Genomic DNA, 17,547 nt, shown 5'->3' with positions numbered 1-17,547 from the left:
TTTAGTAGAGGCCATCACTTTGTTTTCTCTCACAATTGCATAGCCTATAGAAATGTTGGGCAACTTGAGCTCATGGGCTCTCATGAAGTGTTTGATTAGATTTTCGATTACATTTGCATTGATGTCAGAGTGATTAGAGGGATAAAAGAGTGCTGAGTACCAGGCAGTTAGCAAGTTTGGTAGGCTACTAATGACCATCAGCAGCATCAGACCTTGGAGAAGCCTAATTACCATGACTAAACGGTCATGTGGAATTTGACTGCCAGTTATACGGTCACCGCAACAACTCTGATATGAGCTCACTGCACGCAAGCGAGCTAGCAAGCCAAGCAATCCACAGCTGGTGTTAGAAAAAAGGATAAAGCCTATGCAACAGCTATCTCGCCAGTCACGTCTATTTAAAAAAATTGGTTTGAAAGAATTGGCCTGCTGGTTGTTTAGAAGACGTTAGCTAATGTTAGCGGGCACCAAATCACTCTTGTTTCCTAACAGGCCAAGCAGAGGCAAAAAAGCAGAAAAGCTGCTTAATTGTAATTTTTTGTAAGGACATCTATTGAATTATACATTACATGACCAAAAGTATGTGGACACCTGCTCGTCAAACATCTCATTCCAAAATCATAGGCATTAATATGGATTTGGTCCCCCGGGGGCATTGTCATGCTGAAACAAAGAAGGGCCTTCCCCTAATTGTTACCACAAAGTTGGAAGCACAGAATCGTCTAGAATGTAATTGCATACTGTAGCATTAAGATTTCCCTTCACAAGGGATAATATATAATTCACAAGTTATAGGCTAATATTGTCACCCATCAAACCATTCTTGATTTAATCTTGTCTTTACATATACTAAATAACATATGTGGGAAATCTGTGGTCCCCCGAGGGGCCTAGCCCAAACCATGAAAAACAGCCCCAGACCATTATTCCTCCTCCACCAAACTTTACAGTTGGCACAAGCTATACATTTGGACAGGTAGCGTTCTCCTGGCATCCACCAAACCCAGATTCGTCTGTCGGACTGCCAGTTGGTGAAGCGTGATTCATCACTCCAGAGTCCAATGGCGACAAGCGTTAAACCACATCACTTAATAAACTGATTGACTGCCATGACTAACAGTAGACTGACCTGGATGCCACTGTGGATGAAGCCCCTGCGGTAGCGGGCAGGTCTGAGGTGGGGGTACTCCTCTGTGCTGGTCACCTTGATGCCCCACACTGACTTCCAGGCCTCGTACAGCTGGCTGTGGACGGGGTAGACCCCCGAGTGGTGGGGGGCCACAGCATAGCCCATGTCTGTAGGGATTCCATGCTCCTGGAGAGGAAGAGGGGGGGGGTGGGGGGGGTGGTAGCGATAGAGTGAGAGACCGATGGATATTAGTAGTGTCTAGGGACATGAAAGGACACCAGGAACAAATTACAATAACAAAACGTGATTAAATGGCCATTTTATTGAACCATGAATGAGTCACCGTCTGCTTCACAACAAACACGCAGCAGAAAAAAGAATGTGCAGCTCCTCCACTGGAGGGCGACATAGCCCTGCTCTGTCCACAGACCACTCCACACTGCTAAATAAGAAACAGTCAGGAAGCTCAGCAGGAGCCTAAATACTTTAGAGACTAACAAAAATGCATCCGAATCTTAATGTATGGTGATGCCGTGCCACTGTGCCCCTCGCTGGAAAAACACAGAGTGTTGGGAACGCTTGAGGGATTGGTGTTTGTTCAGCTCAGTTGAGACGGGGTGTGTATCCTTCCTAAGGAGAAGCTATGGAGAGCTGTTTGAAGGATCCTCTCCCCTGACCGCTCAGAGATGCTCTCCGTCAGTGTCAGCCAGCAAAGACAGCTGTATGGCAGCAGGGATTACTGAGAGGGGACGTGGTGTTGGTTAGTAATCACCTCACACACACACTGACACCGTCTGCTCGCTGGGCCCAGCCCCTTGGCTCCCAATGCCACTCACTACATTAACAAGGCAGCCTTGGGGGCATCTTTAGCCCCAATGTCTGGGAGCCTTGTTACCGTGGTTTATTGTAATCGCGAACAAGGAAACATCTACAACGGCCAGCATACAGGAATCCAATTACCACTCACCATCTGGATCAACACGGCCATAACTACAGCATGCATCTTACTAGAGAGAGCTATTGTATGATGATGATGTTTTGTATCGACAGACTGGAAGCCCAATCACCTGGGCAAATAGCATGTTGAGCCTCATCTGTTCAGCCAACACGCTGACGTTGTGGAACAGGTGGGGCTGCATGTGACTCCACATGTGGGGGAACCACCAGAACTCCTTCCTGTGTCTGAGCAGCATGTCATCTCCCCGGTCCTCCTCGTCTGTGCCTGGAGGGGGGGAAAGATGGGTACAGGGAGTTTCTCCATGACACTCTCCAACTCAAAATCAATATACAGCTTCTCTAGCACAGGGTATGTTCTGTGTTTTCACTGTGAGATGCTCTCTTTACCTGTGTGGTAGAACTTTCCAGAGAAGCCGAGGTTAAAGGTGAAATCAGGGACCAGCGTTCGCAGCTTGTTTTGAGTATTGAGCAATGCCTGCAAACGAGGACATGACAGAGGAATGGGAATTATATTCACAATTGCAGTTATTAGCTTTAAAAACTAGAATGTTGCTGACAAACCAATTTTTTTCTTAACCACTAGATGGCGAAATAACTCTTGGACATAAAATGCAGATGCATCATTCAAGTGAAGAATACAGACAATGGGACGACATGGAATAAAATCAGAACATATCTAGGTAGCCACAAGGGTGAAAGAATGAGCAAATGTTGGGGTTATTGTACAGGCTGAAATGGGATTGCAAAGCAAACCCACGGAGTCCTGTTCAACAAATTCCCCAAACCTTCACACTTTATCAGCTAGCTAGCAGCATCCATATACAAATCACAGGATGGGGAAAGAGATAGCTGCTCTGCCTCCACAAATCAACCCAGAGCTATGCACTGTACCTCTGGGAGAGAGATAGCGGCTGTACCTGATAAGAGATACAATCGCTGACTTATTTAAAGGGGGACTGATGTCCTTGAGCATGTGCACACACTTTGTTTTTCTTGCCGATTAGGATGAGTGTCTGTGTGTGTTTGTGCGGTCTGTGTGTGTTTGTGCGGTCTGTGTGTGTTTGTGCGGTCTGTGTGTGTGCGCAATATGATCCATGTCTCAGTATTGGCTGCCCGGGACCTTAGGTTTGCTGACGGAGAGACAAATGTGTCCCCACAGACAGATCAAGCGATATTTCATGTCTGATGACAAGCGGTGATCAGTAACTGAACTGTCTTCCAGCACCACAACAACCGATCGTCTTTCAAAAGGGAGAGAGGCTACTGTACAGGGGGATGTGGTATGGAGCATATGCCTGGGTGATGTCCTGTGGGGACACACAGACCTTTGTGCCAGCCTGGTAAAGAGGGGTCAGAGTAAGGAGGGCTGGGGTAGGCAGAAGGGCAGACAGACAGAGGGGTGGGGGCATAAGGGTCGGTCAGGGGCTCTGGTTAGTCACCATGGCAACTGATCTTCACCGTCTGTGGCAAGTACAGAGAGCCGACAAGGAGGTGAGAAGAGCTCTTTGAATTTCCTCTTCGATTGCCTTATCAAATGGATGCCTACAGATCACTGACCTCAATATCCTTGAATTTCCCCATGTCTTTAGAAACAAATCGAAGGACATTGTGAATGCCCGGGCTGGCTTAAAAGCCTCAGCCTGCAGTGATGATCTGACTGAAGCCTCTGGGCATTGACTGACCATACCGTAGACCAGTGGTTCCCAAACTGTGGGGGGGAACTCAGTCAGGCTTTAAACAGATTCTTCAAAGTTTTAACAGAATGCACAAAGTGCAATTTTGAAATTGGGTGGTACATTATCAGTCATTTTAGTCATTGCATACCTTAGAGAGCTATTTATAACTTGTCAGAAATGTCCAGATTAAACTAGTCCATGTCAGCCCAACTAGCCCATGTTTTTTTAGATATTGTTGTAATTTATTTGTCACTCAAATATCACATGATTACACATTAGACATGTCAAAATGTATAGGGCCAGGTAAGACAATTTGCTTTAAAACTGCAATATTTTCTTTGCAACCCATGACAAAATGTGTACAATCGCAGGAAATAAGCTTTAAACCCGCAAAATTCTCTCCACCAACAAGAGCGTTGTGAACAGTTAGTCAAAAACAGTGCTTGTGCACATAGAAATAGATGTGGCACATGCGCACGTGTGCAGGGGGGTGCACGGGATGTTCCCCAATGCTGGAAGTGAAAAGGTTTGGGAACCCCTGGCCTAGACCGTCAACATGGAGGAGGATGAGAGAACATGGTCAATTGCAAACAGCAGCTGCCATTTACCATAAGGACAGAGATCTAGAAATGCCTGTTTGAGATGCTGAGGTGACCGAGTACCCATCCAACCAGAGTGATTATGGCAGCACTCCAAGGGCACTGAATGTAAATTCAACCATCAACCAAGCAACTAGAATATAGCTGAGATGCAGGAGTCAACCGTATCTAACATAGTATAGAAAAGTGAACGTGGTTATGCATGTATGTGCGTGGTGTGTGTGTGTAAATCAGCTTTAGTGCTTAAGAGTCAGTGCAGTGCTGAGGTTGCACCCAGAGTGAGAATAATAGACAAGATTAGTGGTCCATTAGCCATGCCTTGTTTGTGCCCCGTTACTCGCCTCACAACTGCTTGAGGTGATTAAAGCCGCTTTGCTCAACCAGAGGCCAGGTGGTAGGGGTAGTTAGACAACACTGCGGTAAATAAAGTCGAGCCTGCATGGCAACGACCATAATGTTTAACACCACGTCAGGGCAGGTGGAAGAAAAATTCTATCTAACCTCTTTGTGACACCTCAAAATGTTAATAGGTTCAACATGGTAGGTTGCAATGAACTACAGGTGAATAACAGGGTCCCCAAAGAGCATTACATGTTTAACATGCTTTTTACATCCACTTTAGTAGAGAATTTAGGTGATTTAACTTCAAAATGGCAATATCTTAATGCTGCACAAGACAACTGTCCGGATCAATAAACAATTTTCTAAATATCTTTCTTTTTTTTGGTTGCTCGGCAGCGTTGGCTTTCGCTAGTCGTCTGTACCTGCGCTAAAACGCTGTTATTTTTCATCCTGTAGCTTGTTCCCCATCTACTTTTTACATAGTGAGCCAACATGTTTTCAGCACTTATTTACATGACTGATCAAAACAAACGTTCTCATGCTCTCTTCTGTCTCTCTGCAGCAGACATAGTGAGCAATATGTCTGGAACATCAAATCACAATAACATCCCAGTATCGAATCGCAATACATGTAGAATAGTGAGAATCGCAACACATATCGTATTGCCACTTAAGTATTGTGAAAATATCGTATCGTGAGGTCCATGGCAATTCCCAGCCCGAGTGGAAACGTTATTTGAAAAGTAATCAAATACATTTCAGCATCTTTAACACATTAGAAAGTGGTAAGTGGTTCCATTGACTTGATGCTCTGGAGACCAAGCAGGCCAATTCCTTTCAGAGAAGACCACTTCTGTTCAGAAGATTGAGGTGAGAAAAAAAATCAATGGGCCATTCTTCTGACTACACCGGCTCGGCTGTTCTATTCTGTGCTCCACAATGAATCCATATACCTGTAATGTAATGTTGTTTTCCCCGTTAAGCTACAGCCTCAAGAGCATGCATGTACCTGCCTCGGCTGCCTGACACGTCAAACGGTCTATTAGTCATCATTTCCACAGGGGCAATTAACCCGAAACATCTCATTGGTGGTGTGATGACTAAACACTGTGGCGGTGCCAACAGTACTTTTCTCCCTCCATATGCCCTTACTTATGCAACCGCTTGGTCCCAACCTTGTCAGGCTGAATTGATGACAGGCTCATTAACCGGCTGATTGACTTGTGGGAGCCCTTGCTGAAGCGACAAGTTTGCTCCCTTGTCCCGCCCCCTATCACTCTCCCAACTGCATCCCTGTTGTCAGTGCAAAAGCCTAATTAATCCTCCTAATATTTCCCATTAGTTGTGTTCATTTAGTTTGATGCATTTGTCAGAGTGGCCCTCCAGGCAACGCTTTTCTGCATTGCAAACTGCTGACGCGGGTTAAGTGTGTTCAACAGCTATAGAGGGTAGAGAAAAGCCATTATGAGAGCTGTGATGTACTGGAGACTCTTACAAATCTGTTTTTGTCACTTCAAATAAGGCTTTGGTTAAGACTGGAAAAGGCTTAAAGTCGTCCAGTGGTGGTTTTCTCAAAGTGAAGTAAACAAGTAAATCAGGCCGATTACACACAGTAGCAGGCTAACAGCCAGATAAAATAATGAAGAGACTAACGGCAGAAGACACAGATCCTGTTGAGATTCATCCTAATAAATGCTAGCCTTTATTAGGCCTTGCCTTAGAAACAAGTCACACACCTTACGGAGAATCCCATTGGAAATCAATATGTGTCCCATGATGAGAGGAGCAGGAAAGAAGCACTTTCCTGAAAACTAAGTGGTAAATCAAAGGTTGCTTTAACAGAAACATCTATACTTGTTAAGGTAACAGGCTAAATAATCGTCCTCTTCGGAATAACCGCCTATTTCGTTTTTTTTAAGTCATTAATAATACAGCTTTACACAATCTTAATTACCACTGACAGTGAACCTAGAGTAGGCAGAGTGTGTGAGAGAGAGAGAGAGAGAGAGAGAGAGAGAACCCACCTCTACGTCGGTCACCTTCATGCGGGTGCCCTCCTTGCCCACGAAGATATCGTCCACGTCCACCAGCAGGTGGCGCTCCAGCGAGAGGCAGAGCCGCTTGCCCGTCAGGTAGGCGATGGCGTCCACAAACACCAGCTTGTGCAGCCAGTAGGATAGGTTGTTTCCAAACAGGACCCTCTGGATGCCGTCGTGGAGCCCCAGGTCCTGGACCACGGTGGCGTGCATAGCACTGAGCGGCCCCAGGTGGGCCTGGGCGTCAGAGGACTTGGTGCTGGCCAGGAGGACAGGCTCGTAGGTGGAGTGGTTGGATTGGAACACGGTCCAGTCGTCCCCGGGCAGGGGGCCCTGCTCCACCTCGTTGGGTCTGGTGATGTAGAGCAGTGGGGCGTTGTGGTTGATTCGGTAATCCCTCAGGCCCAGGTGGGAGTGCAGGAAGAGAGGGAAGCCCTTAAGCTGGGCGCTGAGCAGCGAGTTCTCGTTGGCCTTGAAGAAGCCGATGATGCCTACACTGTACTCCATGCAGTACTTGTCCAGCAGGTCGCGGTTCCAGGCGTCCAGGTTGACGTACTTCAGCAAATTCTCGTATATGACCAGGGCGTAGCGGCCGCGGTTGCGCTCCGTTAGCGTGGGCATGTCTCCCTTCCCCGGGGCAATCTCGGTGCGGTAGCTAAAGTGGCTGGACTCCAGGATGGCTACGATCTCCTGGCCCAGCTGAGAATAGATGCTCTCTACAAACACCAGCACCACTGGGTCCGTATGAGAGTTGTCCATGGCCTTCACCTGGCGCAGCCGACCCGAGTGAGGCAGGAAGAGGGGCGCCTGCTGCCCGCCTCCCACAGCCGCCCGCACCCCCCGACAGTCACTGAAGGGCAGCGGGGGGGCCTCCTTGATCTTGGGGCTGTTGCTGACGTAATAGGCCAGGAAAGCCATGGAGAAAAGGCAGAAGACGATGAGCGCCAGGATGAGGCGATGGAGCTCCAGTTGCCTGACGCCCCGCACCAGCTTCCATAGGCTGGCCACCATGGCCGCAGCACGACAGGGGCAGTGCCGGCGCAGAGCAGAAGGCAGCACCAGGGACGAACAGCAACGGGGCACAGCAGCGGGCAGGGACACAGGAAGAGAGAGAGGGGGAGGGTTGAGCAGCAGACACTGGCACCAAGCTGTGCTGAGGAATAGCCATTTACGCTAGGTCACCATGGCCCCCATAGCCCATGAGTCGCCTTCCGGCTTTGGCCCTGCTCGCCTTTCCACCTCTTTGGATGCACAACGCGCTGCCTGTCTGGCTGCTCCGACTCAGCCTGGGCTGGTCTCTGGGCTCCCTCTACCTCTGCACTCTCCTACCTCTCTCTCTCTGGCTCCCAGGCACGCCCGTCCTCAGCTCTCAGCTCTGCTACCTAAGAGGATTGGGTTTCTCCCTCTGCGTTCCTCACACTCCTCCTCCTCCTCCTCCTCCTCCTCCTCCGCTCGCTCCCCTCCTCCTCTCAGCGGATCAGCAGTTTCTCTCCTCTCTCTCCTTTCCCTGTCACTGAACACCACACAGCTCCCTCGTACACACGTAAACACGGCCGTTATCAGGAGATGCTGGTTGTATCGTGGGGGTGTAGCTCCTGCTCTCAGGTTGTGTGTGTGGCGGATCTTCTGTGCGTGTGTGTGTTGGGTTCAGCAGAGTCTCGGCTGGGGGTCGGCGGGCTGGGGGTCGGCGAGCTGGGGGTCGGCGAGCTGGGGCTCAGCCTTCAACACTGCCCCCTGTGGAGGCCCAACCTGTTCATCTTGAAGGCGGCAGAGAGGAACACGCCTGAGGGAGGGGCAGAAAGAGAGAGAGAGAGAGAGAGAGAGAGTAGGATTAGTGCACGTCAGATCACAATCCATGTTCTTGTAACCAAAATTAGTCCTCAGGATAATGTCTCATGACGACGCAAAACAGAAATAGAAGATAAACAGAGACAACAGTTCTACTAAAAGTTAAAATAAATGTTAACTTGACATTTGTCTTGGACATACAATAATAATTTGTTTGCAAAACCGCTCAGCTAACAGCATCATAAACCAAAAGGCAGCTATAAAACCTTGCTGGTGAAACTGCCTGTCAGACTGAGTTGTTCCCTGTGGGTACACAGCGTCTCTGTGCTGACAGTGGCCCAATCCCTTCAGAGAACGAGTCAACACAACCATGCGGCAGGGTCAAATTTGATGACGCTTCCATATGGCCAAAAGATTGCAGCCTTATGGTTTTTCCATTAGGTCCCCTCCCCCAACTCAAAACCAGGCCATCCCCAAAGCCCTCTGTGTGTCATGAGCACTTTTTCCTCACGGAGACCAAAAATAGCCTCACCATAACCTCCATGTGTTCCCGTCCTCCTCAAATATAGCGTTACAGGTGTGGAAGGAAAACTCTGACCTGAAATGTGAATGATTATATGGCTGTGTGGGTGGCTGGGGGTACACGATCTCAAATGTGGGCCAATGCTGCAGAGCAATTAAGATTTTGTTTACGATTGCGGCTAGTCCAACACAGATGCAGGCAGGGTGCCGCAAGGGTAGTGCCAGAGGATGGGGGGGGGGGGGTCAGGGAACTCAATGCCGTGAGAGCTGTGCACTGTCAGTGTGTTAGTAAACTGGGAAATATCTCCAGCACAACACCTGCCTTACATAGGAGCCACTAGAGAATTAAGACAATGCATTCCACCTGCAGTGGGCTGGGCTGATTCCAATGAGCCCTCTGGGACCAGACCAGGTCACGAGACTAGCTCAGTGGCTTTATGACTACGATACAGCAGCACTGAAACTGTCTCAGTCCCTGCAGGCTGCCTGGATCATTTATCACTGTGGGGGAACTGGAGGAGGCCAACAAGGCGCTACAGTGCAAATATAAAGATGTGGTTAAATGCAAAGAGCAAAACAAGTAGCCCATATAAGCTCGTTAGAAGAAGAAAAATGGACAAATCAAGTCCCAAGCCCAGACAGATGCTCACCACCCTGCATCATAAACAGGATACCGCGATCTATCAAAGTTACCCTGACATGATCAATGTCAACCGTGCCGCCACGCTACATTTCCTGGGCAAGCACTTAAAGGATCATTTTTCTCTCAGAAGTACTAACTAAGCCTCGGCTTTAGCAAAGGCACCTTGACAGAGAGAAACACAGAGAGAGATGAACACACAGACAGACAGACGACAGAGAGACAGAGTCTACAACACAGAATGGACCATGAGGAGTGAGAAAGAAAAAATGAGCAAGAACATTAGGAAAGACAGAGAAAGGTGAGGAACTCTCATGGTGCTTCCACTCAAACCCCCCAGAACCACTCAAAGACGTGGCGCCCTGGATCCAACATCCTCTGTGAACATGGAAGGGGGGGGGACTGTCTCAAGTCTCACCTCCTTGACCACTTCCCCTCCAACACGTGGGCCATTGGGAGACAAATCACAACACACAGGGTCCTCCACCCCCTCCCACAAGGGTACAGAAGCTAGGTGGATGGGTGGGGAGGAGGCACAGGGTAGGGAGGGCTACTGAAGGAAAAATGGGTCAGTGTTACCTTGTCCTCTGAAGTTTAGTTTTAGTTTTGTTACTATTGCTCTAGGTGGAGGGGTTGTGGTCAGACCTGGAAACATTTTGAAGAAAAATAAAAAGGAATTTCTAACAGCTGGGTCTGTACGAACGACAGGGGTGATGCAAGTCGATATCTAGAAATCCACAGGAAATGCTTCAGTATCGGATATACAAGCACGCCACATAACCTCGTTCTGAACTTCAATGACCACTCCAATCTTTTTTCAGCAACAATCTAGTGAAAAAGGATGTTAATAGCAGTGACCGCTGTGTGTGCATAACGCGTTTACATTTCAAGAGGCACCCATTTATAAAAACGAGGGCGAAAAAGGAAACATGATCGTGTGATGAAGAGGGAGAGGGGGGAAAGAGGTGAAGATGGAGGAGCTTCAGCAGAGCAGAGATTGCTGTGCTAAATAATAGAGCCCTAATGGTGTAAGGAGAGAAGGAGAGACGGATGTGTGTGTGAGGAAGGGGGGGGGCGTGGCTTTTAACAACTAGGCTAAGGCTCTGACAGACTTGACTGAGACTCCGGGGGTAAACAGAGGTATATAAGTGGTGGTAGGTTTGAGGTGGTGTTAAGACCGGAGGAAGCAGAGAGGTCTCACCTGAAAACTGGTGTGTCGGTCTTATCTGACGGGGTCGGTCAGGCAGGGAGACCTGTGAGGGAGAGAGCAGAGAGAATACGTGAATGCAGTGCTGAGATTTTCCTCTCTAAAGAGTGGGTGTTCAGTCTATCTACATCTACTTAGAGCCCAGGCATCCTCCCATTCCACACATACGGCCGCTGGGTAAGAGAGAGCAAGATGGAAAGGCACTGAGTGTTTGACCCTGAAAACAACCCGTCCCACAGGGCTCACAGTCCCAGTGAATCTGACAGATTTTACAGCTGACATTTAAGACAGAAACCAGCCCCGAGGGCAGGGCCAGGACGATTAAGGCCAACGATGTGGAGGAGAGGGAAGTCAGCTGGTCACTGACCATTTCACACCAAGGCCGACCTGATTGATCGAGCTTCCTGCTCCTCTCCTCCTACCTCTCTTTGTATAATAGTTTATATAGGCTGCTCCCCTCCAGGTCCCTCCTGTCAGTAATCAGTATCAAATCAAATGTATTTATAAAGCCCTTCTTACATCAGCTGATATCTCAAAGTGCTGTACAGAAACCCAGCCTAAAACCCCGAACAGCAAGCAGGTGTAGAAGCACGGTGGCTAGGAAAAACTCCCTAGAAAGGCCAAAACCTATGAAGAAACCTAGAGAGGAACCAGGCTATGAGGGGTGGCCAGTCCTCTTCTGGCTGTGCCGGGTGGAGATTATAACAGAACATGGCCAAGACGTTCAAATGTTCATAGATGACCAGCAGGGTCAAATAATAATAACAGTGGTTGTAGAGGGTGCAACAGGTCAGCACCTCAGGAGTAAATGTCAGTTGGCTTTTCATAGCCGATCATTCAGAGTATCTCTACCGCTCCTGCTGTCTCTAGAGAGTTGAAATCAGCAGGTCTGGGACAGGTAGCACATCTGGTGAACAGGTCAGTGTTCCATAGCCACAGGCAGAACAGTTGAAACTGGAGCACCAGCACGGCCAGTAGTAGTGGCCCTGGGGCTATGGCCCTGAGCAGCTTATAAAGCCTAAATGCTCAGGCTGCTGACAGCTGGAGGAGCAGGCTTTGTCCGCGTTAGGCCCTCCTCCTCACCCCAAGCCAGTCTGGCTACACAGGGGAGGGACGACTAAACTACAGAGAGAGAGAATCCCACAGACTCCCACCCTGATGCTGACTGGATCAGCAGACACACACACAGGCTGCAGGTGGGAGCTGGGGGGGGCATGTGAGGGGGGGCAGGGTTCTCTCTCTAATGTGTGTGCACATACACTGAGTGTACAAAACATTAGGAACACCTGCTCTTTCCATGACCGACTGACCAGGTGAAAGCTATGATCCCTTATTGATGTCACTTGTTAAATCCACTTCAATCAGTGTAGATGAAGGGGAGGAGGCAGGTTAAAGAAGGATTGTTAAGTCTTGAGACATGGATTGTGTATGTGTGTCATTCAGAGGGTGAATGGGCAAGACAAAATATTTAAATGCCTTTGAACGGGGTATGGTAGTAGGTGCCAGACGCACCAGTTTGTGTTAAGCATTGGAGTCAACATGGGCCAGCATTAGAGGTTAACCAATTAATTGGAATGGCCAATTAATTAGGGCCGATTTCAAGTTTTCATAACAATCGGTAATCTGCATTTTTGGGCGCCGATTATGGCCGATTATATTGCAATCCACGAGGAGACTGCGTGGCAGGCTGACCACCTGTTACGCGAGTGCAGGCAGCAAGGCGCCATGGTAAGTTGCTAGCTAACATTAAACTTAGCATATAAAAAAAGCAATCGATCTTAACATAATCACTAGTTAACTACACATGGTTGATGATATTACTAGTTTAACTAGCTTGTCCTGCGTTGCATATAATCAATGCGGTGCCTGAAATTGTGTCACTTCTCTTGCGTTCAGTGTAAGCAGAGTCAGGGTATATGCAGCAGTTTGGGTCGCCTGGCTCGCTGAGAACTGTGTGAAGCCCATTTCTTCCTTAATTAATTTGACAGAATTTTACATAATTATGACATAACATTGAAGGTTGTGCAATGTAACAGCAATATTTACACTTAGGGATGCCACCCGTTCGATTAAATACGGAACGGTTCTGTATTTCACTGAAAGAATAAACGTTTTGTTTTCGAAATTATAGTTTCCGGATTTGACCGTATTAATGACCTTAGGCTCGTATTTCTGTGTGTTTATTATATTATAATTAAGACTATGATTTGATATTTGATAGAGCAGTCTGACTGAGTGGTGGTAGGCAGCAGCAGTCTCGTAAGCATTCATTCAAACCACACTTTCCTCCGTTTGCCAGCAGCTTTTCGCAATGCCTGATGCACAGCGCTGTTTATGACTTTATGACTAGGCTGGCAATACTATAGTGCCTATAAGAACATCCAATAGTCAAAGGTATATAAAAAGAAATGGTATAGAAAGAAATAGTCCTATAATAACTACAACCAAAACTTCTTAACTGGGAATATTGAAGACTCGTGTTAAAAGGAACCACCAGCTTTCATATGTTCTCATGTTCTGAGCAAGGAACTTAAACGTTAGCTTTTTTACATGGCACATATTGCACTTTTACTTTCTTCTCCAACACTTTGTTTTTGCATTACTTAAACCAAATTGAACAGGTTTCATTATTTATTTGAGACTAAAGTGATTTTATTTATATATTATATTAAGTTAAAATAAAAGTGTTCATTCAGTATTGTTGTAATTGTCATTATTACAAATATATATATATAAAAACCAGCCGATTAATCGGTATCGGCTTTTTTTGGTCCTCCAATAATCGGTATGGGAGTTGAAAAATCATAATAGGTTGACCTCTAGCCATCATCCCTGTGGAACGCTTTCAACACCTTGTAGAGTCCATGCCCTGACAAATTGAGGCTGTTCTGAGGGCAGAAGTGGTGCAACTCAATATTACGAAGGTGTTCTTAATGTTTTGTACACTCAGTGTGTGTGTGTGTGTGTGTGTGTGTGTGTGTGTGTGTGTGTGTGTGTGTGTGTGTGTGTGTGTGAGAGAGAGAGAGAAAAAGAGAGAACAAGAAAGTATATTGGGAATCAAAAACAAACAATTTAACAACCTCTTCCTAAACAAGCGCCCATCTGGAACATAAATCCCACAGAGATTCTTCCCTGAAAGAAAGGTAAGCCTTTCTCTCGCAAATCCTCTCCTTCATTTGACTCCAGCCTGCCTATAGAAGCCACAGTATATAAAATGGCATGAAGATAAAGAGAGGAAATGAGGGGAATCAGACGACCTCTATCACAGGACCAGATGGGTTCCCGGGTTGGACAGTCCCTGATAACACTTCAATCACACAGAGCATTACAGACCAAACAAGACAGTTGCCAGACAGATCCCCTGTTATTAACGGTTAGTTAAATTATTATATTTTCTTTAGTCTATATTTGGAAATGCTAGAGCCATGTGTTTCTAGAGGAGGAGAGATACCACAGGGAAGCAGAGGGAATTACAGATCTGACGATAACTGAGCTTATCAGAAAGAGAGGGTTTAAGAATGCTGCAAGATAACGAATAGGGTTCCAGTTTATGCACACACAGCCACACAACACACACATCATTTATTCATCTCTTAAGGACCAGCATGCATCCTGTCCACTCCACTCGACTGAACCCTGACCTGAGGCTATGGTATACCAGAGGGCCTGGTAGGAGGCTGTTGTTTCTGCTTGTGCCTCACATTCCACCCAGGAGTTGACCTAAGGTACAGGTCTAGGATCAGATTACCCTACCCCCAATCATAACTTTAACCATCTGGGGGAAAATGCAATGCTGACCTTAGATCATTGTCTGGAAAGGCAACTTCATCCTACCATGCCAGTATATACAGTGCAGGAACCCACCAGCAGGGGGAGATAGACCAGCAGCAGTAACACACAGTGACTGGGCTCCTTTGATGGCACCCGGAGAGAGGGGCAGGGGACTGTTGCTTTGGCCCCAGGGGTCGCTTACTCATTCACCCACAGGTGTGCTACCTCATGGTCAGTCTGAACTATGACCTCTCTAACCAACACTTACAGCGACTAGAGGGTGTAGAGAGGAGTTCTAACAGAGAAAGGTCAGAAGAGCTAAGCCTCAAACTGCATTATGTGAAGACCAATGGCAAGACTGAGTGCAACAGGAAGTGTTGGTGGGAGGCTGCTGCTCTCGGAGATTCTGGATTAAACAATGAACTAATTTGACTGGATAGATGAACATTAATGTTTGCTAGAAAATAAGGGAAAGCCGCACACTAAGAGCTCAGAACATTAATGTTTAGCTTAAATTATCTCCATTCTAAATCTTACGCTACTTGTGCGACTCGAATCAGCTTCATTGAGAGAAACTGTATATGTGTGTGTAATTCACCCTGCCAAAAGTACTGACTTCCAAGCTGGTCGATTGGATCCAGAAGCCTGTTGAGTTGATCAGATGCTTGTCCATCTACTGGAATATCAAGAGGGGCGACAACCGCTGTGTTTGCTCTCTGAACCAAAAAAGCAGACAGAACAAAGGGAAGAAAGGAAAACATGAAGTTCTCGCACTCTTCAACCCTCCTCTGTTCAGACCCCGGGGGTCAAGCACCCAAAAGCCCAAGCAGCGGAATGCTGACCATTAAATTCCGGGAGGCAATGCCCTCTCTTCTCTCTACCCATACGTCCCCCCAAGGGGCTGCAACAGAACAGCACACCGGGTAGACTGAGCAGCGCTGTCACCCAACATGAAACAAGCAGGCAGGAGAGTCTGTTGTATTTCTCCGCACATTCGTTCCTTGCTGACGAGTGATCTCGGAACAAGATTGTTCAGCAAAGACAAGAGCAACAGATCTGTCGGTTTCTCCTGTACATGAAAGCTGTGTGTTTGTGTAGCTGTTTATGAATTCATTCTAGGGTAGATGGACCTCATACCACAGTAGTGCTGAGCGATTAGCGCTTTTTGAGGTCAGTTCGATTATTTAAAAAATAATCCCGTTTCCGAATTGTATTAATTATTTTCCATTAAAAGGCCCACCTCAGAGGAAGTTGCTGCACCTATTTGAGTAATTCCTGTCCAAGAGCGGAAATTCTCATTTAGGTTCCACCTCGAAGACTGAAGCAGGCTGCTAATATTTAGGAATTGGGGTTGGGAATGTTGTGGTGATTTCCACGTGTAGCAGAGAAATAACAACAAACAGGACACTGACTGACAGGTGTTAGTGTAACTAGCTAGCATACTAAGCCAGGGGAAAATCATTTCAGAAAGACTAGCAGAGAGGAGTCTCCGCTAATCCCTGCCTATACCAGCTGTTGTAATGTTGAGGGTTGATGTTTTCCTGACTCTTGCCGTTTGATAATTCCAGTGAAACTGTGTAGGATTCCAGACGTCATTATTATTTGGACATGTCTATATCCTTTGTTCTCTCTATTATCATTTCAGCAAACTAGCTAGCTATATACCATATCAATGCATTATCTAAATTACACAGCTATATACCGTATCAATGCATTATCTAAATTACACAGCTATATACCGTATCAATGCATTATATAAATTACACAGCTATATACCGTATCAATGCATTATCTAAATTACACAGCTATTTACCGTATCAATGCATTATCTAAATTACACAGCTATATACCGTATCAATGCATTATCTAAATTACACAGCTATTTACCGTATCAATGCATTATCTAAATACACAGCTATATACCGTATCAATGCATTATCTAAATTACACAGCTATATACCGTATCAATGCATTATCTAAATTACACAGCTATATACCGTATCAATGCATTATCTAAATTACACAGCTATATACCGTATCAATGCATTATCTAAATTACACAGCTATATACCGTATCAATGCATTATCTAAATTACACAGCTATATACCGTATCAATGCATTATCTAAATTACACAGCTATATACCATATCAATGCATTATCTAAATTACACAGCTATATACCGTATCAATGCATTATCTAAATTACACAGCTATATACCGTATCAATGCATTATCTAAATTACACAGCTATATACCGTATCAATGCATTATCTAAATTACACAGCTATTTACCGTATCAATGCATTATCTAAATTACACAGCTATTTACCGTATCAATGCATTATCTAAATTACACAGCTATTTACCGTATCAATGCATTATCTAAATTACACAGCTATTTACCGTATCAATGCATTATCTAAATTACACAGCTATATACCGTATCAATGCATTATCTAAATTACACAGCTATTTTCTGTATCAATGCATTATCTAAATTACACAGCTATTTTCTGTATCAATGCATTATCTAAATTACACAGCTATATACCGTATCAATGCATTATCTAAATTACACAGCTATTTTCTGTATCAATGCATTATCTAAATTACACAGCTATTTACCGTATCAATGCATTATCTAAATTACACAGCTATTTTCTGTATCAATGCATTATCTAAATTACACAGCTATTTTCTGTATCAATGCATTATCTAAATTACACAGCTATATACCGTATCAATGCATTATCTAAATTACACAGCTATTTTCTGTATCAATGCAAATCCGCCACAGAAATAGGAAGAATACAAGCTCCGGTAATATGGCTAGGTTTGGAGCGTGTATATAAATATTGAACGGTTTGGAGCGTGTATTG

General features: G+C 45.9%; 1 protein-coding gene across 23 annotated transcripts in view; it reads right to left on the bottom strand.

Moving 5' to 3' along the window:
- Positions 1–17,547, bottom strand: part of ndst2a (N-deacetylase/N-sulfotransferase (heparan glucosaminyl) 2a) — a 163,242-nt gene that overhangs the window by 12,450 nt on the left and 133,245 nt on the right. For all 23 annotated transcript variants that reach the window (XM_045700779.1, XM_045700785.1, XM_045700786.1 and 20 more), the window contains 5 exons: positions 10,891–10,942; positions 6,728–8,522; positions 2,474–2,561; positions 2,197–2,351; positions 1,130–1,315 (listed from right to left, as the gene is read on the bottom strand). In XM_045700779.1, the coding sequence (XP_045556735.1) occupies positions 1,130–1,315; positions 2,197–2,351; positions 2,474–2,561; positions 6,728–7,750 (1,452 nt within the window). In that variant the 5' untranslated portion in view covers positions 7,751–8,522; positions 10,891–10,942. The remainder of the gene's footprint in view (positions 1–1,129; positions 1,316–2,196; positions 2,352–2,473; positions 2,562–6,727; positions 8,523–10,890; positions 10,943–17,547) is intronic.

This window comes from Salmo salar, chromosome ssa18 (genome assembly GCF_905237065.1).
Source record: "Salmo salar chromosome ssa18, Ssal_v3.1, whole genome shotgun sequence".
Classification (NCBI taxonomy): Eukaryota; Metazoa; Chordata; class Actinopteri; order Salmoniformes; family Salmonidae; genus Salmo; species Salmo salar.
This window is presented reverse-complemented; position numbering and strand designations above follow the sequence as displayed.